At 33.0% G+C, this 26,127-nt stretch overlaps 2 protein-coding genes across 3 annotated transcripts in view; one reads left to right on the forward strand and one right to left on the reverse strand.

The window, feature by feature from the left end:
* The window catches only part of LOC148954218 (prostamide/prostaglandin F synthase-like), a 516,813-nt gene that overhangs the window by 133,453 nt on the left and 357,233 nt on the right, over positions 1–26,127 (reverse strand). The gene's annotated exons all lie outside the window — the stretch shown is intronic.
* LOC148954221 (uncharacterized) overlaps positions 1–26,127 on the forward strand; it is a 29,102-nt gene that overhangs the window by 1,442 nt on the left and 1,533 nt on the right. For both annotated transcript variants that reach the window (XM_089086983.1, XM_089086985.1), the window contains 2 exons: positions 7,128–7,195; positions 24,597–24,747. In XM_089086983.1, the coding sequence (XP_088943109.1) occupies positions 7,135–7,195; positions 24,597–24,747 (212 nt within the window). In that variant the 5' untranslated portion in view covers positions 7,128–7,134. Of the gene's footprint in view, positions 1–7,127; positions 7,196–24,596; positions 24,748–26,127 lie in introns of those variants that run through there.

Below are 26,127 nucleotides of genomic sequence, written 5' to 3' on the forward strand. Positions count from 1 at the left end.
AAAAAAAAGTCTAAAGCTTAATACACCGAGGACATTGAAATAAATCTGGTTGTTTGAATCGGTTGGGCGAAAAGTAACTCAACTATGTGTATCAAACAAATATTAGAAAAAGTTGGAAATTCAATTTATAATACAAATACGTTCATATGCAGTTATGTTGCTCTTGGCAAACCAGGTCCCATATAAAGAAAGGAAATCAGCAGTATAAAGAAAGGAAAATCGGCAAAAAAAATCAGCTAAAAAACATTGTCCAGTTTGACCAATTAGATTTGCTTTTTGATTTTCACGGAACGACATGCAACACTGACAGAAATATGATATTGCCTTAAGAAACTTTATAATTTTGAAACAATCAAAAGAAAATCTTGCAGGTATGTTTCTTTTTAGGTTTGAATAGATCTAAGATGGGTCCATAAAACAGAAAATCTTGTTTTGTGTGTGTCCTTGGTACTTTAAAAGAAATATGATGACATTTCAATTCCTATGCTGTGGTACAGGGAAATTTCATAAGGAAAATTTAAGGATACTTTTTCTAGGAATGTACACACCGATCCTTAAATTTTGCAGTTTGACTTTCCGTTGATTTTTAATTAAAATCAAGTAGTTGCGGGCATGCATCAAGTCTTTTAGAGCAGCCTGTCCCAAGCCAGTGAAATAAGAGGAGGGTGGGGCTAATCACCTATCCTCACAAAAGACGTTGATTTCAAAATCGACGACGAACAGCCTTGGATCTGGTTGTGCTTCACAGACGACGACCACGGTCCGCCCGGACATGATTTCTGACAACAAAACAACCATTTCGCCTTGCAATTGGGAACGAAAGGACTATTAACCCTGATACCCAGTCTGGCTGTGTATGGTGTATGATACCCAGTCTGGCTGTGTATGGTGTATGATACCCAGTCTGGCTGTGAAGGGTGTATGGTGGTATTGGGGACATATCGTCCGTATGGACAATGGCAGGCTCCTTCATGATATTTAGTGCTAGGATCCCCCCGGCATTAGAAGACGTGGCCGGTAAAGTTAGGAAGCGTCGCTTTGCCAATGCTTAGAGAGGGAGGATACACTGGTGGGTACATCTTTGCTTCAACTGTGGCCACAAGCTCTTCAGAGATCGTCGTGAAGAGGCACCGTTACCACCTTATGTGCCGACCGACCTGGGAGGAACTAAGTCAAGTAAGTAATTTGTGATTAGTCAATCAAGGTTACTTGTTTTAGTTCTGTCCCGTAAAATCATGGTTTAATTTCTATCACCGTCTTGCATATCTTAAAGCCACGTGAAAACATTATAACTAAGTAGTGAATGTATACAGGATTGAAAATACTAAGGCCATCAAAATAAAAACCTTTATATCCTCTTGGACCTATCTTACGTCTCTTCAGACCTGAAAACTGCGATTCTCATAAGTTTTTTCGCTGTTTAAAATCACGAAGTTTTCAGGGCAGGACTATATTTTCGTCACTGCCACTTTTTGCCACTTTGTGCCACTTTGATCCATGGAAAAACGCTTTTCGTCCGTAAAATTCAAACAATAGCAATCTATTCATTCCCAAATACAGCTACACCTTCAAATAAAAAGATACACATTATTAAGTATTATAGTAACATATGCTTTATCTTTTTGTGTTGATTTTTCTCCCATGTTTAATTTTTTTTAGATTTGGCCATCCGCTATTGCCAAAACTCCATAGTTGCGTATGGGTCTATTTTATGATGTGTATGGTTGTGTAAGTTTCCACTTAAATAGTTAAAACAATCGGAATTCATTTTCACTGTCCTTTGTACTTTAAACTGTATTACCCAGATTTAAAATTCATTTTCATGGTTTATCAAATTGTTCGTGGTAACGAACTGTAAGTAAGGAGCGACCCGGCTCAATGGTAACCGAAATTGTAGAAAACGGAATTTTGATACCGATAGATACATCAAAAGAATCAAATTTTAATGTTCATTTCAAATATATAAGTTTCATCAAGTTTTGTCTCACCTATCATAAGTTACGCGCCTGAGAAAATTTGGCTGATTTTTGAAAAAAGGGAGAAAGACCCCCTAAAAGTTATAGAACCTTAATGAAAATCACACCATCATATTCAGCGTATAAGAAAACCTTACTGTAGAGGTTCCAAGCTCCTATCTGCAAAAATGTGGAATTTTGTAATTTTTGCAAGAAGAAAGATCACAGATGCGTGTTTATTTGTTTGTTTGTTTTTTTTTTTATTTTCCCAGGGGTGATCGTATCGACCCAGTGGTCCTAGAATATCGTGGGAGGGCTCATTTTAATGGAAATTAAAACTTCTAGTGCCCTTTTTAAGTGACCAAAAAATGGAGGGCAACTAGACCCCCTCCCACGTTCATTTTTTTCCCAAAGTCACCCGATCAAAATTTTGAAATAGCCATTTTGTTCAGCATGGTCGAAAATATGGTAACTGTTTCTTTTGGGATAACTTAATTCCCCGAAGTCCCCGGGGAGAGGGCTGAAAGATATGAACTTTACCAAACTTCAACATATGGTAGTGGTTATTGGGAAGCATAAAATCGTTTTAAGGGGGATTGTTTTTGGTAGTGGGGAGGGGGGGATGGGGACTGGGTCGGGGTTATGTGGGAGGATCTTTCCATGAAGGATGTTTTCATGGGGGAAGGGACACTGCTAAGAAGAGGGTGTCGGATTTCCCAGCATTATTTAAAAAAATTTAAGAAATTATATATAAAAAAACAAGTTTTTCAATGGAAAGTAACGAGCAACATCAAAACTTAAGACGACAGAAAACATTACGTATATGATTGGGTTCACCCCCTAGTTGATACCTCGCTCTTTAAGCCAAAGATTATTTAGTACTTTAATAAGATCTATTTATTCTAATTAATAGACTTTTTGATTAAGCGGTCATTTTTAAAGAATTGGAACAAAATTCGAAATTTAGCTTAAAGAGCAAGGTATTGACTAGGGGGCGAACCCCCTAATGTACGTATTAAAAATATATGAATATAGAAGTTCATTACGTAAGTCAATTCGGAAGTTGTGTATATTTATTACTAATAAAAACGTTCGCAAATAAAATTAAACAGCTTTCGAGAAAGCCCTTTAACCAAATAAAAGTAAAATTAATATTCAAATTTTATTTTTATTATTCATGTACGGTCCGCCAAAATCAAAACCTACATTAATTGAAAAACGTTCAAAAATTAAATAAAAAAAACAATTTTTTTTTAACTTAAAGTAAGGAACGGCGTTAACACTTAAAACAAACAGAAATTATTATGTATATGAAATGGGCTGTCACCTCCTCAACTCCTCCCTCTTTACGGTAAAGTTTGACTTTCTTACAACTCTATTTTTTTTAAACAATGTAAAACTTTAGCGTAAAGAGCGAGGCGTTGAGGAGGGGACATCCCCTTGCATATACTAAATATTTTCTGTTCGTTTTAAGTTTTAACGTCGTTCCTTACTTTCAGTTAAAAAAACTTGTTTTTTTTTTATTTAATAACATGTTTAAATCATAAAGCCTGAGCAATTTTTCGGGAAACGAAATGTGGCGAATAAAATTACGGGCTGCAAGATGGAACCGTTTCTATTTTCTCTCTTTGGAAGAAAGGAAAGGGATGTGGGTAAGAAAACCCGGTTATTGATTAGATTAATAGAATCCGTAATTTTTTGCCGGCTTTTTTATATTTTTTAGTATAAAAAGTAGTTTTGTCGAGGAATGAATAAATTGAGCAAAACCTTATAGAAACTATTGTTTCTGGCAGTAAATATGACTACGCTTTTTTCAATATAGGTGGGTCTTTACTTTTGCCCAATCTTTTGGTAAGGAATTAAATAGATTAAGGAAAGAAATGTTTCCGGCGTAGTCCAACCGCAAGGAATGGGTTGGGTTTATAATTGTGACTATAATTGTTTTGAAATTTCCTAGGCTGGTTACTTTCTGATGGTGATAGAAGTAACAAAAGCAACTCGTTATTTTTAAATGAACTGTCATAGCCCATTTTACCTACGTTGCACAACGGTAGAGTGAAACCAAAGTAACAGATGTAATAAACAAGAATTCTCCAGAGACAATACTGCTTCATAAGATACCAAACAAACATTAGCCATATGCATATCCTCTGTGAAGGAGACTAGTAGAGCCAGAAAGTTTTGGAGGCTGTTTGGAGGTTTGAGACCCCTGTAACCACATGTTAAAAGTTTTTCAAACACTTATATTGTTTTTTGTATGTTGATTGATGAGTGCGTGGGAATTTCTTTCGGCGGACCTTTTCTGGAGCTGTGGGAACATTCAATATAGTGCAAATACAACAAATAAATTGTACTTGCCTGCAGCATCTTCAAAATATTTTTCATAGAGGAAGGCTTTGAATAGATGGGGATTGAGGAGTAGCGTGAGTAGCTGTGTTGACCTCAGGTCGCTTGGTGCTGCAGTGAGTTGTTAGCAGTAGTAGTAGTAGTAGTAGAAGTAGCAAAACTGTTGGAACTTTGAAGCAGAATCCTAGCTATCTTTTTAATTACCGTTAAAAAAACAATCAAGTAATTTATTAAATTAATAAAAAAAAATTAATTATACCACTGTTACCCCCGAGGGTCGTTTCGTGGTTTTAGCACATGAAGCGAGAGAGATGTGCAACTACATGGATTTTACTTATACCGTACTTATTATTACAAACTGTAAAAAGTTGCAGGAAAGAATATAAACTACCTTTATATTTAACCTCATTAATGAAGAAAAATAGCGACAAAAATTAACTGAAGAGACAATCTTATTATTGTATTTTTTTAATATTTTAATTTCTAGCTTATGTATTATATTTTAAGCAAACTGCATATAAGTCACGTTCTTTAGTATGAAAATGGAATTGAGCACTTGAGGCTTTCAAGGGCTCCAGATGGGGATGGGAGGCGGGGTTTGGGAATTGCCCTAACTAGATTTTGAAAAAGGTCTTTTTGTATTTCCATTTAAAAGCCGAAAAATTTCTTGCCGCTCAACAGTTTCGTGAATTGATGCTACTGACTGTTCTATCTAATTTCCCGTATTATTAATGGTTTTCTTTTATTGCTATTACTGACCTTTAAACATATGCTAAACCAATGCCACCTGAGGTACATGCAAGAATATGACGAATCAAAGTGCATAAAGTTAAACTTTTTATTAAAGTTAAAATGCGAGGAAGAAGGAATGAAAGGTCATTCACTTTCCACGAGTTCCCAGTGGGGCTAATTTCATTTCCACGAACATTTCATGAATTGAAATATGAAATAAATGATGTTTCCTCGTATAGACTTTTTTTTATGTGTGCCCCTGGTTTCCACATTTGTCTGAACTGTTCTGAGGGGGTTAGCGTAATAGTGCATGGGTGCCACTGGGGGAGGGGCATGTTCCCAAGAAACAGCAAAAATTAAAAAACATTACAAAGTTCTGGATAAAAACAAAATAACTTATTGTACTTGCTCCCCCCTGGAAAATTTCTTGGTGGCCGTAAGGTAAGAGTGGTTTCTTATTGGCTAAGTAAGTACAACACGAGGATTTACATAAGTTTCGTAAAACGATAAGGTTGTAAGATAGATACATTTTACAGTGGGCAAATGAGGGGGTGGGGTGGCATATTTGATTCTTGGGAGTCCAGTGGCGTGAAACTTTCAGGGATTATTTTCTTGGTAAAAAAAAAAAAATACTCAACATTTTGCTGTGGAAAGGGGGTGGGGTTAGGGTCCTGAAATAAGCCACAAATTTTTCCCGGGTCAGTTTGAAACTTACAGCTGCAGGTTCTTGGGCCAAGGGGACTAATGTGCAAAACATTGTCCTAAGGATTGGTCCCTTTGAGATTGGGGTCATGTGACTTAATCTTATAAAGTGTATTCTTATATTTACTTCTTCAATTCGTTGAATACAACTGCATTACGGAGCATATTCAAGATGACAAAGAAAATAGTCATTGTAAAATAGGAATATATTAAATTTAATAGATTCTTGTCAAGAGAAAACTGATTATTAATTTCTCAATTTCTTTGCATGCAAGTGCGTTACGAAACGTTTGCAAAATGACGAATACAAATTTTCATCCAAGGCCTAAAACTAATCTAAATTTTTTTTTCTTGATTCAAAATTTGTCTTTTGAATTTTGACTATTCAAATGTATATATATATTTTTTCATTACGCAATAACTACTTTAATACCCTTCTACAAAAATTCTTCAATTCGTTGAATACAACTGCATTACGGAGCATATTCAAGATGACAAAGAACAATAGTCATTGTAAAATAGGAATATATTAATTTTAATGAATTCTTTTTAAGAGAAAACTCAGTTTTCAAAACTGGATATTAATTCCTCAATTTCTTTGCATGCAAGTGCGTTACGAAGCATTTACAAAATGAGGAATACAAATTTTCATCTAAGGAGTAAAACTAATCTAATTTTTTTTTCTAGATTCAAAATGTGTCTCGAATTTTGACTATTCAAATGTATATATACTTTTTCATTACGCAATAACTACTTTAATACCCCGTCTATACTGGGGTTACGACCCTTCCCTGGAAATGATTTTCTACTACAATTACCACTAATAACTCACTGCAGCACCAGACTGCCCGAAGTCAACAAGCTGCACACGCATCGTTTCAGCCCCGATATGTTCAATGTCTCAATCACAAAGCTTCAAGGAAGCCTTGAAGCTCCAATTTTCTTTAAATCCTGCGTTTATGCTCCTTCCTACCCAACCAGGGGACAACATGCTTTCATTCGGTCCGGATCGTTTCGTTCGCTTGTTTTCGTTTCGTACGACGGATCGCTAAAAGCACTATCTTTGGCAATCCGTCATCCATAAATCTTGGCCTAGCCATTTTAATCATTTTTTCATTACGGCCCTAAGAAGTGGGTTCGACCTAAAATACTGGTACAGCTTACTGTTTCATATAGGTAAACGGCCTAAGACTATTTTGGGACAATTCCTCTGGAAAACACTGAATAAATCTTCCGCAGCCTTTCGAAGCACCTACGCTTCAAAGCACTGCTTGACCACTGTCAAGGGTAATGATTTTTCCCTCTCCTAAGTTTGAATGACTTGTATAAGGCAACTTAATTTCTTATTTGAATTTGGGCTAAAATTGATTGTTTTTAAATGTTTCATTTCAGGTTTAGAATGAAAGTCGAATACACGCTAATTGTCGTTTTGAATGTAGTTCATCAAATACTTACTACAGGTAAGTTTCATTTAGTAACATGATTAGTTTTATGATTAATTAAGAATGCTGAATATTTGACTAATCACTTGATTGATTGGGAACCAACTTAATAGATTAGAAAGAGAAAGAGAGGTGAGGACAAAAAAGACAGGGTGAAAGAAAAAAGCAAAGAAAGAGAGAGGAGGAAGAATGAAGGAGCATTACAGAAAAGGAAAGAGTGAAAGAACCTAGGAAGTGAAAGAGAGAATGAGATATGGGACAAAAAGACAGATTGAAAGAAGAATAAGACAGTAGAATGGCCCCTATTGATCCGACGAGTACACCAAATATGGGCATAGAGTCATTAGGGAGAACACGTGGTTAATGGAGTCAATGACCTAAAGTCAGTCATTAATCAAATTGTTTCCGGGCAAAGTTTAATAATGTCTGACAGGTGATGTCAAGATTGATTGATATGTCACGAAAGGGGAATTAATTTGTTGTTTCTAAGGGGAATTATTGATTCAAGAAAGGGGAATTAATTTGTTGTTTCTAAGGGGATTATTGATTCACGAAAGGGGAATTAATTTTTGTTTCTAAGGAGAATTATTGATTCAAGAAAGGAGAATTAATTTGATGTTTCTAAGGGGAAGGTGGGGAAGAGATATATTGATTGCGTAATTAAAGGGAGAAAATTCCCGAGAAATTGATTACATAATCGATAGAACCCTATAAGGAGCTCGTGACGGGAATCCATGTATGGGCATAGAATGACGTAATCAACTAGGACAAATGGATTTCTGAGAAATTGATTACATAATCGGTAGAACACTATCAGAAGGTCATGACAGGAATCCATTTATGGGCATAGAATGACGTAATCAACTAGGACAAATGGATTTCTGAGAAATTGATTACATAATCGGTAGAACCCTATGAGAAGGTCATGACGGGAATTCATTTATGGGCATAGAATGACGTAATCGACTAAGACAATTGGATTTCTGAGAAATTGATTACATAATCGGTAGATCCCTATCAGTAGGTCTTGACGGGTATCCATTTATGGGCATAGAATGACGTAATCAACTTGGACAAATGGATTTCTGAGAAACTGATTACATAATCGGAAGAACCCTATCAGAAGATCATGACGGGAATTCATTTATGGGCATAGAATGACGTAATCGACTAATACAAGCAAGTTACTTTCTTAATGTCCCTCCTAAACCCATTTTCCAACTTGAAGTACTTATAATTTTCACTCACAACTATACTTTACAGCTTTTTGGTTACCTCAACACGAAGAAATACTTTTCAAAGACCATTTCAGAGCAAGTTACTTTCTTAATGTCCCTCCTAAACCCATTTTGCAACTTGAAGTACTTATTTTTTTCACCCACAACTATACTTAACAGCTTTTTGGATACCCAACACCAATAAATACATTTCAATGACCATTTAAGAGCAAGTTACTTTCTTAATGTCCCTCCTAAACCCATTTTGCAACTTGAAGTACTTATCTTTTTCAAACACAACTATACATAACAGATTATTGGATACATCAACACCAAGAAAAACTTATCAAAGAACATTACAGAGCAAGTTACATTCTTAATGTCCATACTAAAACCATTTTACAAATAGAAGTACTTATCTTTTTCACTCACAACTATACTTTACAGCTTTTTGGATACCTCAACACCAAGAAATACTTTTCAAAGACCATTTCAGAGCAAGTTACTTTCTTAATGTCCCTCCTGAACCCATTTTGCAGCTTGAAATACTTATCTTTTTCACCCACAACTATACTTTACAGCTTTTTGAGTGTCCCAACACCAAGAAATACTTTTCAAAGACCATTTCAGAACAATTTACTTTCTTAATGTCCCTCCTAATCCCATGTTCCAACTTGAAGTACTTATGATTTTCACTCATACTTATACTTAACAGCTTTTTGGATACCCAGCACGCAGAAATACTTTTAAATGAACAATTAAGAGCAAGTTACTTTATTAATGTTCCTCCTAAACCCATTTTCCAACTTGAAGTACTTATCTTTTTCACCCGCAACTATACTTTACAGCTTTTTGAGTGTCCCAACACCAAGAAATACTTTTCAAAGACCATTTCAGAGCAAGTTACTTTCTTAATGTACCTACTAAACTGATTTTCCAACTTGTTTTTCTTAACTTTTCAACCAAATGTATACATTACAGCTTTTTGGATAACTCATCACAATGAAATACTTTTCAACGAACATTTCAGAGCAAGTTACATTCTTAATGTCCCTCCTAAACTCATTTTTCAACTTGAAGTACTTATCTTTTTCACCCACCTCTATACTTTACATCTTTTTGGATACCTCAACACCAAGAAATACATTTCAAAAGGCATTTCAGAGCAAGTTACATTCTTAATGTACCTCCTAAGCCCGTTTTCCAACTTGAAGTACTTAGCTTTTTCAAATACGACTATACATTACAGCGTTGTGGATACCTCAATACCAAGAAATACCTTTCAAAGACCATTTCAGAGCAAGTTACTTTCTTAATGTCCCTCCTAAACCCATTTTGCAACTTGAAGTACTTATCTTTTTCACCCATAACTATACTTTACAGCTTTTTGGTTGTCCCAACACCAAGAAATACTTTTCAACGACCATTTCAGAGCAAGTTACTTTCTTAATGTCCCACCTAAACCCATTTTCCAACTTGAAGTACTTATCTTTTTCACCCTCAACTATACTTTACAGCTTTTTGGATACCTCAACACCAAGAAATACTTTTCAAAGACAATTTAAGAGCAAGTTACTTTCTTAATGTCACTCCTAAACCCATTTTCCAACTTGAAGTACTGATCTTTTTCACCCACAACTATCCTTTACAGCTTTTCGGATATAACAACACGAGGAAATTCCTTACAAACTCAAGTTATGAGCAATTTACATTCTTTATCTCCCCCATGCCCCCCTTTTACCTCTCGATTTTCATAACTTTATTTCCCAGCCATAATCTTTTCCTCAGTTGTTATACCAAAACCCAAATGTCTACATTACATTCAAACTAACAGAGCGAGATACTTTATAAATTTACCTACTACACCCATATTACAACATGACGGACATATCTATTTAAAAAAAAACTATAATTTTAAGCTTTTTGAATGCTCCAACACCAAGCAATACTTTTCAAAGGCATTTCAGAACAAGTTCTTTTCTTAATATGCTTCTTAAACCAATTTTACAAATTCTAAATTTTTCCATAGTAGATAGAAAAAGCTATATCATAGCTGTGAATATTTTCTCGAAAGATAAGCAGTTCTATTTCAATTTTAAATTTTCTCAATGAAGTGAAGAAAATATCAAGTTCTCTTCTGAATTTTCTCAATGAAAAAGAATTTAGTTTTTATTCAATTCTATTTTTCCAAATAATATAAAAATTTTCCACTTTACTTCAGATTTTTCTCAAAGGGATGAAAAATTTAAAATACTGTTCCAAATTTTCTCAACGAAGTGAAGAAAAGTTCAAGTTCTCTTCTGAACTTTACCAAAGAACATACTTCAATTCTAATTTCTCCAGAGAAAATAAAAATCTTCCACTTCAGTTCTTTATTTCACAAAGACATAAAGAAATTTAAAGTTCAATTCTAATTTTTCGGTGGAAGATAGAAAAAGTAATACCATACTTGTGAATGTTTTCACGGAAGATAAAAAGTTCTAGTTCAATTTAAAATTTTCTCAACGAAGTCAAGGAAAGTTCAAGTTCTCTTCTGAATTTTCTCAATGAAAAAGAAATTAGTCATTGATCATTTCTATTTTTCCAAATAATATAAAAATTTTCCACTTTAGTTCAGATCTGTCTCGAAGAGATGAAAAATTTAAAATACTGTTCCAAATTTTTCACAGAAGATAAAAAAGTTCAAGTTCTCTTCGGAATTTTACCAAAGAACACAATTCAATTCTAATTTCTCCAGAGAAAACAAAAATCTTCCACTTCAGTTCTTTATTTCACAAAGACATAAAGAAATTTAAAGTTCAATTCAAAATTTTTATGTGGAAGATAGAAAAAGTAATACCATACTTGTGAATATTTTCACGAAAGATAAAAAGTTCTAGTTCAATTTAAAATTTTCTCAAATATGTGAAGAAAAGTTCAAGTTCTCTTCTGAACTTTACCAAAGAACACACTTCAATTCTAATTTCTCCAGAGAAAACAAAAATCTTCCACTTCAGTTCCTTATTTCACGAAGACATAAAAATATTTAAAGTTCAATTCTAATTTTTCGGTGGAAGATAGAAAAATCAATACCATACTGGTGAATATTTTCATGAAAGATAAAAATTTCTAGTTCAATTTAAAATTTTCTCAATGAAGTGAAGGGAAGTTCAAGTTCTCTTTTGAATTTTATCAATGAAAAAGAAATTAGTCATTGATTATTTCTATTTTTCCAAATAATATAAAAATTTTCCACTTTATTTCAGATCTGTCTCGAAGAGATGAAAAATCTAAAATACTGTTCCAAATTTTCTCAACGAAGTGAAGAAAAGTTCAAGTTTTCTTCTGAACTTTACCAAAGAACACTCTTCAATTATTATTTCTCCGGAGAAAACAAAAATCTTCCACTTCAGTTCTTTATTTCACAAAAACATTAAGAAATTTAAAGTTCAATTCTAATTTTTCGGTGGAAGATAGAAAAAGTAATACCATACTTGTGATTATTTTCACGGAAGATAAAAAGTTCTAGTTCAATTTTAAATTTTCTCAACGAAGTGAAGAAAAGTTAAAGTTTTCTTCTGAACTTTACCAAAGAACACACTTCAATTCTAATTTCTCCAGAGAAAACAAAAATCTTCCACTTCAGTTCTTTATTTCACAAAGACATAAAGCAATTTCAAGTTCAATTCTAATTTTTCGGTGGAAGATAGAAAAGTAATACCATACATGTGAATATTTTCACGGAAGATAAAAAGTTCTAGTTCAATTTAAAATTATCTCAACGAAGTCAAGGAAAGTTCAAGTTCTCTTCTGAATTTTCTCAATGAAAAAGAAATTAGTCATTGATAATTTCTATTTTTCCAAATAATATATAAATTTTCCACTTTAGTTCAGATCTGTATCGAAGAGATGAAAAATTTAAAATACTGTTCCAAATTTTTCACAGAAGATAAAAAAGTTCAAGTTCTCTTCGGAATTTTACCAAAGAACACAATTCAATTCTAATTTCTCCAGAGAAAACAAAAAGCTTCCACGTCAGTTCTTTATTTCACAAAGACATAAAGAAATTTAAAGTTCAATTCTAAATTTTTTGGTGGAAGATAGAAAAAGTAATACCATACTTGTGAATATTTTCCCGGAAGATAAAAAGTTCTAGTTCAATTTAAAATTTTCTCAACGAAGTGAAGAAAAGTTTAAGTTCTCTTCTGAACTTTACAAAAGAACACACCTTAATTATAATTTCTCCATAGGAAAAAAAACTCTTCAACTTCAGTTAATTATTTAACAAAGAAATATAGAAATTTAATTTTAATTACTAATTTTTCGGTGGAAGATAGAAAAAGTAATACCATACCTGTGAATATTTTCACGGAAGATAAAAAGTTCTAGTTCAATTTAAAATTTTCTCAACGAAGTGAAGAAAAGTTCAAGTTCTCTTCTGAATTTTACTAAAGAACACAATTCATTTCTAATTTCACCAGAGAAAATAAAAATCTTCCACTTCAGGTCTTTATTTCACAAAAGACATGAAGAAATTTAAAGTTCAATTCTAAATTTTTCGGTGGAAGATAGAAAAGTAATACCATACTTGTGAATATTTTCCCGGAAGATAAAAAGTTCTAGTTCAATTTAAAATTTTCTCAACGAAGTGAAGAAAAGTTCAAGTTCTCCTCTGAACTTCACCAAAGAACACACTTCAATTCTAATTTCTCCAGAGAAAATAAAAATCTTCCACTTCAGTTTTAAGTTCCCCAAAGAAATAAAGAAATTTAAAGTTCTATTCTAAATTTTTAGATGGAAGATAGAAAAAGTAATACTATGACTGTGATTGTTTTCCATGAAGATTAAAAGTTTCACTTTATTTATAATTTTTCTTAAATTCAGTTCTGATTTTTCTCAAAGAGATGAAAAATTTAAAGTTCTGTTCCAAATTTTTCATAGAAGATAGAAAAAGTTAACCATTGATTGTGAATATTCAACATGAAGATAAGGAACTCCACTTTAATTCTGAGTTTTCTTAAAGAAGTGCAAATTGTTTAAGTTCTCTTTTGAATTTTTTTAAAGAAGAGAAAAGAGTTAACTCAATTCTGAATTTTACAAATGAAAATGAAAAAACCTTCCACTTCAGTTCATAATTTCTCAAAGACATAAAAAATTTAAAGTTCAGTTCTAAATTTTTCTGTAGAATATAGGAAAAGTTATACTATGATTGTGATTATTTTCCAATGAATATAAAAAGTTTCACTTTAATTCTAATTTTCTTAAGTTCACTACCGATTTTTTTGAAAGAGATGAAAAATTTAAAGTTCTTTTCCAAATTTTTCATAGAAGATAGAAAAAGTTATACATTGATTTGAATATTCGACATGAAGATAAGGAGCATCACTGTAATTCTGAGTTTTCTTGAAGAAGTGCAAAATGTTCAAGTTCTCTTCTGAATTTTCTTAAAGAAGTGAAAAAAGTTGGCTCAATTCTGAATTTTACCAATTAAAATGAAAAAAGCTTCCACTTCAGTTCTTAATTCCTCAAATACATAAAAAATTCAAAGTTCTCTTCTAACTTTTTCAAGAAAATAAAAAGGCTCCACTTCAGTTCTGGTTTTTTTCTCAAAGAGATGAAAAATTTAAAGTTCTATTCTAATTTTAAATTAAATTTTAGCTCCTTTGTCTTATGGATTTACCCATCAAATTTTTAAATTAGAAAATGAGTGACTCGTTCTATTATTAAAGACATTCGTTCAAACTCGTTCATCTAACCTCCAAAACAATAGGTTAGGTTAGGTATAAATAGATATGAATAAATAAATAGAAACATTTCTACATGTTTAAGTTAGGTTAGGTTAGGTTAACTTATCATGAGCGCTCATGATAAGTTTACCTAACCTTTTCCGGTGAGTATGGTTAGGTTATGTTAGGCTAGATTAAGTTAGGTTAGATTAGGTTAGGTTAAGTTAGGTTAGCCTACGTACGCTTCACTTAGGTTAGCTTAGGTTAGGTGAGAGACAGGCAAAAAATTAGGTGTATGATTAGGTTAGGTTAGATTAAGTTTGGTTAGGTTAAGTTAGGCTAGGTTAGCCTACGTACGCGCGCGCATGTAGGTGTATGATTAGGTTAGGTTAGATTAAGTTTGGTTAGGTTAAGTTAGGCTAGGTTAGCCTACGTACGCGCGCGCACGTCGGCTAACCTAGCCTAACCTAACTTAACCTAACCTAACTTAATCTAACCTAACCTAATCATACACCTAACTTTTGCCTGTCTCTCACCTAACCTAAGCTAACCTAAGTGAAGCGTACGTAGGCTAACCCTAACTCTAACCTAACCTAACCTAATCCCTAACCTAACTTAATCTAGCCTAACCTAACCTAACCATACTCACCGGAAAAGGTTAGGTTAACTTATCATGAGCGCTCATGATAATCTAACCTAACCTAACCTAACTTAAACAAGTATAAATTTTTCTATTTATTTATTAATATTTATTTATAAATAAACAAACCTATTGTTTTGGAGTTTAGATGAACGAGTTTGAACGATTGTCTTTAATAATAGAACGAGTCACTCATTTTCTAATTTAAAAATTTGATGGGTAAATCCATAAGACAAAGGAGCTAAAATTTAATTAAAAATTATAATAGAACTTTAAATTTTTAATCTATTTGAGAAAAAAAACAGAACTGAAGTGGAGCCTTTTTATTTTCTTGGAAAAATTAGAAGAGAACTTTGATTTTCTTATATGTTTGAGGAATTAAGAACTGAAGTGGAAGCTTTTTTCACTTTCATTGGTAAAATTCAGAATTGAGCTAACTTTTTCACTTCTTTAAGAAATTTCAGAAGAGAACTTGAACATTTTGCACTTCTTCGAGAAAACTCAGAATTAAAGTGATGCTCCTTATCTTCATGTCGAATATTCAAATCAATGTATAACTTTTTCTATCTTCTATGAAAAATTTGGAACAGAACTTTAAATTTTTCATCTCTGCAAAAAATCGGAAGTGAACTTAAGAAAATTAGAATTAAAGTGAAACTTTTTATCTTCACTGGAAAATAATCACAATCATAGTATAACTTTTCCCATCTTCTACAGAAAAATTTAGAACTGAACTTTAAATTTTTTATGTCTTTGAGAAATTAAGAACTGAAGTGGAAGGTTTTTTCATTTTCATTGGTAAAATTCAGAAACGAGCTAACTTTTTTCTCTTCTTTATGAAAATTCAGAAGAGAACTTGAACATTTAGCACTTCTTTAAGAAAGCTCAGAATTAAAGTGGAGTTCCTTATCTTCATGTTGAATATTCATGATCAATGTATAACTTTTTCTATCTTTTATGAAAAATTTGGAACAGAACTTTAAATTTTTCATCTCTTTGAGAAAAATCAGAACTGAATTTAAGAAAAATTATAATTAAAGTGAAACTTTTGATCTTCATGGAAAACAATCACAATCATAGTATTACTTTTTCTATCTTCCATCTAAAAATTTAGAATAGAACTTTAAATTTCTTTATTTCTTTGGGGAACTTAAAACTGGAGTGGAAGATTTTTATTTTCTCTGGAGAAATTAGAATTGAAGTGTGTTCTTTGGTAAAGCTCAGAGGAGAACTTGAACTTTTCTTCACTTCGTTGAGAAAATTTTAAATTGAACTAGAACTTTTTATCTTCCGGGAAAATATTCACAAGTATGGTATTACTTTTTCTATCTTCCACCGAAAAATTTAGAATTGAACTTTAAATTTCTTTATGTCTTTTGTCAAATAAAGAACTGAAGTGGAAGATTTTTATTTTCTCTGGTGAAATTAGAAATGAATTGTGTTATTTAGTAAAATTCAGAAGAGAACTTGAACTTTTCTTCACTTCGTCGAGAAAATTTTAAATTGAACTAGAACTTTTTATCTTCCGTGAAAATATTCACAAGTATGGTATTACTTTTTATATCGTCCACCGAAAAATTAGAATTGAACTTTAAATTTCTTTGTCTTTGTGAAATAGATAACTGAAGTGGAAGATTTTTGTTTTCTCTGGAGAAAATAAAATTGAAGTGTTCTTTGGTAAAGTTCAGAAGAGAACTGGAACTATTCTTCACTTCGTTGAGAAAATTTAAAATTGAACTAGAACTTTTTATCTTCCGGGAAAATATTCACAAGTATGGCATTACTTTTTCTATCTCCCACCGAAAAATTTAGAATTGAACTTTAAATTTCTTTATGTCTTTGTGAAATAAAGAACTGAAGTGGAAGATTTTTATTTTCTCTGGAGCAATTAGAATTGAATTGTGTTCTTTGGTAAAATTCCGAAGAGAACTTTAGCTTTTTTATCTTCTGTGAAAAATTTGGAACAGTATTTTAAATTTTTCATCTCTTCGAGACAGATCTGAACTAAAGTGGAAAATTTTTATATTATTTGGAAAAATAGAAATGATCAATGACTAATTTCTTTTTCATTGAGAAAATTCAGAAGAGAACTTGAACTTTTCTTGACTTCGTTGTGAAAATTTTAAATTGAACTAGAAATTTTTATCTTTCGTGAAAATATTCACAAGTATGGTATTACTTTTTCTATCTTCCATCGAAAAATTAGAATTGAACTTTAAATTTCTTTATGTCTTTGTGAAATAAAGAACTGAAGTGGAAAATTTTTGTTTTCTCTTGAGAAATTAGAATTGAAGTGTGTTCTTTGGCAAATTTCAGAAGAGAACTTGAAATTGTATTGATTTCGTTGAGAAAATTTAAAATTGAACCAAAACTTTTTATCTTCCGTGAAAAAATTCTCATGTATAATATTACTTTTTCTATGTTCCATCGAAACATTAGTTTTGAAAATTAAATTTATTTATGTCTTTGTGAAATAGAGAACTGAAGTGGACGATTTTTGTTTTCTCTGGAGTAATTAGAATTGAAGGGTGTTCTTTGGTAAAGTTCAGAAGAGAACTTGAACTTTTCTTCACTTCGTTGAGAAAATTTTAAATTGAACTAGAACTTTTTATCTTCCGTGAAAATATTCACAAGTATGGTATTATTTTTTCTATCTTCCACCGAAAAATTTAGAATTGAACTTTAAATTTCTTTATGTCTTTGTGAAATAAAGAACTGAAGTGGAAGATTTTTGTTTTCTCTGGAGAAATTAGAATTGAAATGTGTTCTTTGGTAAAATTCCGAAGAGAACTTGAACTTTTTTATCTTCTTTGAAAAATTTGGAACAGTATTTTAAGTTTTTCATCTCTTCGAGACAGATCTGGACTAAAGTGGAAAATTTTTATATTATTTGGAAAAATAGAAATTATAAATAAATAATTTCTTTTTCATTGAGAAAATTCAGAAGAGAACTTGAACTTTCCTTGACTTCGTTGAGAAAATTTTTAATTGAACTAGAACTTTTTATCTTCCGGGAAAATATTCAAAAGTATGGTATTGCTTTTTCTATCTTCCACCGAAAAATTAGAATTGAACTTTAAATTTCTTTCTGTCTTTGTGAAATAAAGAACTGAAGTGGAAGATTTTTGTTTTCTCTGGAGAAATTAGAATTGAAGTGTGTTCTTTGGTAAAGTTCAGAAGAGAACTTGAACTTTTCTTCACTTCGTTGAGAAAATTTGGAACAGTATTTTAAATTTTTCATCCCTTTGAGAAAAATCTGAAGTAAAGTGGAAAATTTTTATATTATTTGGAAAAATAGAATTGAATAAAAACTAACTTCTTTTTCATTGAGAAAATTCAGAAGAGAACTTGAACTTTTCTTCACTTCATTGAGAAAATTTAAAATTGAAATGGAACTGCTTATCTTTCGAGAAATTATTCACAGCTATGATATAGCTTTTTCTATCTACTATGGAAAAATTTAGAATTTGTAAAATTGGTTTAAGAAGCATATTAAGAAAAGAACTTGTTCTGAAATGCCTTTGAAAATTATTGCTTGGTGTTGGAGCATTCAAAAAGCTGTAAAGTATAGTTGTGGGTGAAAAAGATAATTACTTCAAGTTGTAAAATGGGTTTAGGAGGGACATGAAGAAAGTAACTTGCTCGGAAATGGTCTTTGTAAAGTATTGCTTGGTGTTGAGGTATCAAAAAAACTGGAATGTATAGTGGTGGGTGAAAAAGATAAGTACTTCAAGTGGGAAAATGGGTGTAGAAGGGAAATTAAGCAGGTAACTTGCTCTGAAATGGTCTTTGAAAAGTATTTCTTTTTGTTGAGGTATCCAAAAAGCTGTAAAGTATAGTTGTGGGTGAAAGACATAAGTACTTCAAGTTGGAAAATGGGTTTAGAAGGGATATTAAGAAAGTAACTTGCTCTGAAATGGTCTTTGAAAGGTATTTCTTGGTGTTGAGGTATCCAAAAAGCTGTAAAGTATAGTCGTGGGTGAAAAAGATAAGTACTTCAAGTTGGAAAATGGGTTTAGGAGGGACATTAAGAAAGTAACTTATTCTGAAATGGTCTTTGAAAGGTATTTCTTGGTGTTGAGGTATCCAAAAAGCTGTAAAGTATAGTTTTGAGTGAAAAAGATAAGTACTTCAAGTTGGAAGATGGGTTTAGAAGGAATATTAAGAAAGTAATTTGCTCTGAAATTGCCTTGCAACGGTATTTCTTTGTGTTGCGACACTCAAACAGATGTAAAGTATTGTTTTGGGTGATAAGAATAGGTACTTCAAGTTGGAAAATGGGTTTAAGTTGGACATTCAGAAAGTAACTTGCTCTGAAATGGTCTTTGAAAGGTATTTCTTGGTGTTGAGGTATCCAAAAAGCTGTAAAGCATAGTTGTGGGTGAAAAAGATAAGTACTTCAAGTTGGAAAATGGGTTTAGGAGGGACATTAAGAAAGTAACTTGCTCTGAAATATCTTTTGATAAGTATTTCTTGGTGTTGAGGTATCCAAAAAGCTGTAAAGTATAGTCGTGGGTGAAAAAGATAAGTAATTCAAGTTGGAAATTGGGTTTAGGAGGGACATTTAGAATGTAACTTGATCTGAAATGGTCTTTGAAAAGTATTTCTTGGTGTTGAGGTATCCAAAAAGCTGTACAGTATAGTTGTGGGTAAAAAATATAAGTACTTCAAGTTGGAAAATGGGTTTAGAAGAGACATTAAGAAAGTAACTTGCTCTGAAATGGTCTTTGAAAAGTATTTCTTGGTGTTGGGACACTCAAAAAGCTGTAAAGTATAGTTGTGAGTGAAAAAGATATGTACTTCAAGTTGGAAAATGGGTTTAGGAGGGACACTAAGAATGCAACGTGCTCTGAATTGGTCTTTAAAAGGTACTTATTGGTGTTGAGGTATCCAAAAAGCTGGAAAGTATAGTTGTGGGTGAACGAGATAAGTACTTCAAGTTGGAAAATGGTTTAGAATGGACATTAAGATTATAATTTGCCCTGAAATGGTCGTTTAAAAGTATTTCTTCGTGTTGGGACACTCAAAAAGCTGTAAAGTATAGTTGTGGGTGAAAAAGATAAGTATTTCAAGTTGCAAAATGGGTTTAGGAGGGATATTAAGAAAGTAACTTGCTCTGAAATGGTCTTTGAAAAGTATTTCTTGGTGTTGAGGTATCGAAAAAGCTGTAAAGTATAGTTGTGAGTGAGAAAGATAAGTACTTCAAGTTGGAAAATGGGTTTAGGATGGACATTAAGAATGTATATTTCTCTTATATGTTCTTTGAAAAGTATTTCTTGGTGTTGAGGTATCCAAAAAGCTGTAATGTATATGTTTTTGTTAAAAACATAACTTATTTATTACGGAAAATGGGTGTAGAAGGGAAATTAGGAAAGGAACTTGGACTGAAAGGGTCTTTGAAAAGTATTTTTTGGTGTTGAGGTACTAGTAATGGTGTAAAGTATAGTTGTGGGCGAAGGAGATAAGTACTTCAAGTTGCAAAATGGGTTTAGGAGGGACATTAAGAAATTAACTTGCACTGAAATGGTCTTTGAAATGTATTTCTTGGTGTTGAGGTATCCAAAAAGCTGTAAAGTATAGTTGTGGGTGAAAAAGATAAGTACTTCAAGTTGGAAAATGGGTTTAGGAGGGACATTAAGAATGTAACTTATTCTGAAATGGTCTTTGAAAGGTATTTCTTGGTGTTGAGGTATCCAAAAAGCTGTAAAGTATAGTTTTGGGTGAAAAAGATAAGTACTTCAAGTTGGAAAATGGGTTTAGGAGGAACATTAAGAAAGTAACTTGCTCTGAAATGGTCTTTGAAAAGTATTTCTTGGTGTTGGGACACTCAAAAAGCTGTAAAGTATAGTTGTGGGTGAAAAAGATAAGTACTTCAAGTTGCAAAATGGGTTTAGGAGGGACATTAAGAGAGTAACTTGCTCTGAAATGGTCTTTGAAAGGTATTTCTTGGTGTTGAGGTATCCAAAAAGCTGTAAAGCATAGTTGTGGGTGAAAAAGATAAGTACTTCAAGTTGGAAAATGGGTTTAGGAGGGACATTAAGAAACTAACGTGCTCTGAAATCTATTTTGAAAAGTATTTCTTGGTGATGAGGTATCCAAAAAGCTTTAAATTATCGTTGTGGGTGATAAAGATAAGTACTTCAAGTTGGAAAATGGGTTTAGGAGGGACATTAAGAAAGTAGCTTGCTCCGAAATGGTCTTTGAAAAGTATTACTTGGTGTTGAGGTATCCAAAAAGCTGTAAAGTATGGTTGAGGATAAAAAAGATAAGTACTTCAAGTTTGAAAATGGGTTTAGAAGGGACATTAAGAAAGTAACTTGCTCTGAAATGGTCTTTGAAAGGTATTTCTTGGTGTTGGGACATTCAAAAAGCTGTATAGTATAGTTGTGAGTGAAAAATATAAGTACTTCAAGTTGGAATATGGGTTTAGGAGGGAAATTAAGAAATTAATTTGCTCTGAAATGGTCTTAGAATAGTTTTTTTTTAATTTGCGTTAACAAGAAAGCTTTCTAGTATAGTTGTGGATGAAAAAGGTAAGCACTACAAGTTCAGAGAAATGTTTAGGAGGGATTATCAAAAGTAGCTTGCTCTGAAAGGGTCTTTGAAAGTTATTTCTTGGTGTTGGGACACTCAAAAAGCTGTAAAGTATAGTTGTGGGTGAAAAATATAAGTACTTCAAGTTGCAAAATGGGTTTAGGAGGGATATTAAGAAAGTAACTTGCTCTGAAATGGTCTTTGAAAAGTATTTCTTGGTGTTGAGGTATCGAAAAAGCTGTAAAGTATAGTTGTGAGTGAGAAAGATAAGTACTTCAGGTTGGAAAATGGGTTTAGGATGGACATTAAGAATGTAACTTGCTCTGAAATGGTCTTTGAAAAGTATTTCTTGGTGTTGATGTATCGACAAAGCTTGAATGTATAGTTTTTTGTGAAACAGATAACTACTTCAAGATGTAAAACGGTTATAGGGGGGAAACTAGGAAAGCAAGTTGCACTGAAAGGGTCTTTGAAAAGTTTTTTCTGATGTTGAAGTACCCGAAAAGGTGTAAAGGATGGTTGTGGGTGAAAAAGATAAGTACTTCAAGTTGCAAAATGGGTTTAGAAGGGACATTAAGAAAGTAACTTGCTCTGAAATGGTCTTTGAAAAGTATTTCTTGGTGTTGAGTATCCAAAAAGCTGTAAAGTATAGTTGTGAGTGAAAAAGATAAGTACTTCAAGTTGGAAAATGGGTTTAGGAGGGACATTAAGAAAGTAACTTGCTTGCCTTAGTGGATTACGTCATTCTATGCCCATAAATGAATTCCCGTCATGACCTTCTGATAGGGTTCTACCGATTATGTAATCAATTTCTCAGAAATCCATTTGTCCTAGTTGATTACGTCATTCTATGCCCATAAATGGATACACGTCAGGACCTCCTGATAGGGTTCTACCGATTATGTAATCAATTTCTCAGAAATCCAATTGTCTTAGTCGATTACGTCATTATATGCCCATAAATGAATTCCCGTCATGACCTTCGCATAGGGATCTACCGATTATTTAAAAAATTTCTCAGAAATTCTTTTGTCCTAGTTGATTACGTCATTCTATGCCCATAAATGCATTCCCGTCATGACTTACTGATAGGGTTCTACCGATTATGTAATCAGTTTCTCAGAAATCCGTTTGTCATAGTTGATTACTTCATTCTATGCCCATAAATGGATTCCTGTCACGAGCTCCTTATAGGGTTCTACCGATTATGTAATCAATTTCTCGGGAATTCTCTCCCTTCAATTACGCAATCAATATATCTCTTCCCCACCTTCCCCTTAGAAACATCAAATTAATTCCCCTTTCTTGAATCAATAATTCCCCTTAGAAACAACAATGAATTCCCCTTTCGTGAATCAATAATTCCCATTAGAAACAACAAATTAATTCCCCTTTTTTGAATCAATAATTCCCCTTAGAAACAACAAATTAATTCCCCTTTCGTGACATATCAATCAATCTTGACATCACCTGTCAGACATTATTAAACTTCGCCTGGAAACAATTTGATTAATGATTGACAGTACCTGTCAGACATTATTAAACTTTGCCCGGAAACAATTTGATTAATGACTGACTTTAGGTCATTGACCCCATTAACCACGTGTTCTCCCTAATGACTCTATGCCCATATTTGGTGTACTCGTCGGATCAATAGGGGCCAATCTACTTAAGACGACGAAAGAGAGAGGGAGAGAAATTACGGGAGGGTGAAATAGCTAAATTAAAACAAGGAGAAAGAGAGATATATATAGAAAAGAAGAGAGAGAAAGGGGAGCTGCAGCACGAGAGAGAGGTGGAGCCTAGATTCGAATACTTTGATCAAGAAAGAGAGAGAGAGAGAGAAAAAAAGAAAGAAAAACAGACAGACTTCTTTTACATTGTTTCTCAATGTCTATCAGCAGAAGAGTGTCTTTTCTCCTGTATCAAGTGATACAGGTTTTAGAGCACTAAGACCCCAAATAGTAATACGGACCCCATATTATGGAACCCGAGTAGGTCCACTTCAAGAAGATTGCAAAAAAGGCAGATTATATGAACATGATATAAACAAAGGGCAAATTTTATAACTTAAAGACCTTACGCCTGGGGCTATGGGGGGGGGGGTCGTGTTATACCTAAAGGCATAGTTATTGGGTCTTTCCACTATGATGAACAAAATGGCTATCTCAAAACTTATATCGGACAATTTTGGGAAAAAAAGGGGGGGTGAGGGGGCCTAGTTGCCCTCCAATTTTTTTGGTCACTTAAAAAGAGCACAAGAACTTTTAATTTCTGTTAGAATGAGCCCTCTCACGATATTCTAGGACTACTGGGTCGATACAATCACTCCTGGAAAAAACAAAAAAAAACAAACACGCATCTGTGATCTCTCTTCTGGCAAAAAAAAAAAAAAAAAAAATCAAAATTCCCTTTTTTTTGCAGATCTGAGCTTGAAACCTGTACAGCACGGTTCTCTGATACGGAATCTGATGGTGTGATTTTCACTGAGATCACTTGACTTTTAGGGGTTGCTTCCCCCTTTTTTCCGAAAATCAAAAAAATTTTCTCAGGCTCGTAACCTTTGATGGGTAAGACTAAACTTAATGAAATTTATATATTTGAAATCAGCATAAAAAGTCAATTTCTTTTGATATATTTATTGGTATCAAAATTCCATTTTTTAGTTTCGGTTACTATTGAGCCAGGTCCCTCCTTGCTTACAGTTCGTTACCACGAACTGTTTGAAACGAACAATGCAGATAGCTTTCAAACTTATTTTAGTTTTTTACTTGAATTCTTTGGGGATTCAAGATATTGTCAATAAAATACGAGAAGAAGAATCCTCCCCGTTTTCTTTTAAATCCTTGTTACAACTTCCAGCCCAGAATGGTAATAACAAGCCCATTTAAAGAAAAAAATGGTAAAAGCTGGGGATTTGTATGAAAAAACAGTATGTTTTGGGGAGAATCTTTAGAAATGGGGATAACCGATGGAGCAAAGATCCGATTTATTTGATTAAGGTAGCTAGAAAGAGAATATTTGAAATCTTTAATTTTATTAAAGATTTTACTTTATTATGTAAGAAAAGTGTCTTAAAGTTTATTATTTCATGCGCCAAATCTTTATTGACTACAGCTCTTTTGAAAGAAAGACGGAAAAATACAGATACCGTTTAACTTCTATTAATTTCTTAATTAGATTCTTATTTGATTCAAATCCTTTCCAAAAAACAGGAGAAAAAAGGATCCCATTCTGTTTTTCTTTAAAACCGTTTCTCAATCCCTATAAGCAAAGACTGTCTTTTCTCCTCTGTCAAATAATACAGATTTTACAACTTCCAGACCCGGAAGTACCATCACCTAGGAAAGCAAATGTAAGGACAGAGAATCAGGAAGATATTAAGCAACTGGATAAATTCTTCGACGAAAAATTGTCCCTGCTCAGCGACTCGTTCAGAAACAATGAGATGGATCCTATGAAAATAAGAATTGCGTAAGTATTGCAATATACGATTTAAAACTTGGCAGAGTTGTCACGTCTCTATTTTTTCAAATCCATATTTACCGGGTTTTTTGGCTATTAAACGTCTCCTCATTTTATTAAGTGTGTCGTATCCTGTGCATTGTATCCCACTTCAGTCACGCAAATGTTGCATTATGATTTATAACTTGGCAGAGTTGTCAACTATCCAATATTATTGCAGATTCTGCCAGGCTTAAAGTAGTTTTCTGGCAATTGAACTTTGTTGATTTTCCATGCCATTTCTCATAAATTGCAGTCAATTTTTTGAAAAAAAGGAGAGAAACGGCAATATTCTATAGATATTGCGTTATGTTTCATAACATGGCAGAGTTTTCAATTCTTCACCATTATTTCAGATTTGGCCAGCCTTAACATAATTTTCTGGCAATTAAACAATGTTATTTTGGCCTGCACTGTGAAAAAAAAAAGAAGTAAAACCAGCAGCATTCTATATTTCTTGCAACGTGACGTAAGTTTTTGGAGAATTGTCAACCCTTTCGTGACATTTTCAGATTCTCCTTGCTTAAAAGTATCACTGTAATAGAACGATAAAATGCTATATCGTATTAATTATAAAGAAAATGGGCTCTTTTGTTTCTGCTCAAAATACCAATGACTCTTCTGTTTCATGAGTCGTTCTTGAAGAATTGGGACAAAAAGTCAAACTTCAGCGTAAAGAGTCAGGTACTGAAGAGGGGGCAATCCCCCTCATATGCAGAATAATTTCTATTTGTTTTAAGTTTTAATGTTGCTATTTATTTTCAGTTGAGAAAACTTATTTTTTATATTTAATTTCTGAACGTTTTTCTAATAAAGCCGGGAAATCCTCCCTTCCATTGAGAATTCTTTCCTTCCACTGAAAATTCCTCCCATGGAAATGCTACACACTTTAATATTACCCATCAGGTAAAAACACCAAGAAAAGTCTAAGAACCTTAATGAAAATTGCACCGCCAGATTCAGCATATTAGAAAACCCTACTGTAGAGTTTTTAAGCTCCCATCGGCAAAAAAAAGGATTTTAGTTTTTAATTTTTTTTTTGTCAGAATTTTACCACGGATGCGTGTTTTTTTTTCTTTTTTTCCAGGGGCGAGTGTATTGAAGCAATGATTTTGTAAGATCAAGAGAAGACTTATTCACACGGAAACTTAAAGTTGTAGTGCCCTTTTTAAGTGCCCCAAAATATCGAGGGGGAACTAGCCCCCTCCCGCGCCCCATGTTTTCGTAAAATCATCTGATCAAAATTTTGATATAGCCATTTAGTTCAGCATAGTTGAAAGGCCTAATAACTATGCCTCTGGAGGCGACAATACCCCCAGAGCCCTTAGGGTAAGGGCTGTAAGCTATGAA

Source organism: Artemia sp. Qi Xiang Cuo, chromosome 3 (assembly GCF_049724085.1).
Source record: "Artemia sp. Qi Xiang Cuo chromosome 3, ASM4972408v1, whole genome shotgun sequence".
Classification (NCBI taxonomy): domain Eukaryota; kingdom Metazoa; phylum Arthropoda; class Branchiopoda; order Anostraca; family Artemiidae; genus Artemia; species Artemia sp. Qi Xiang Cuo.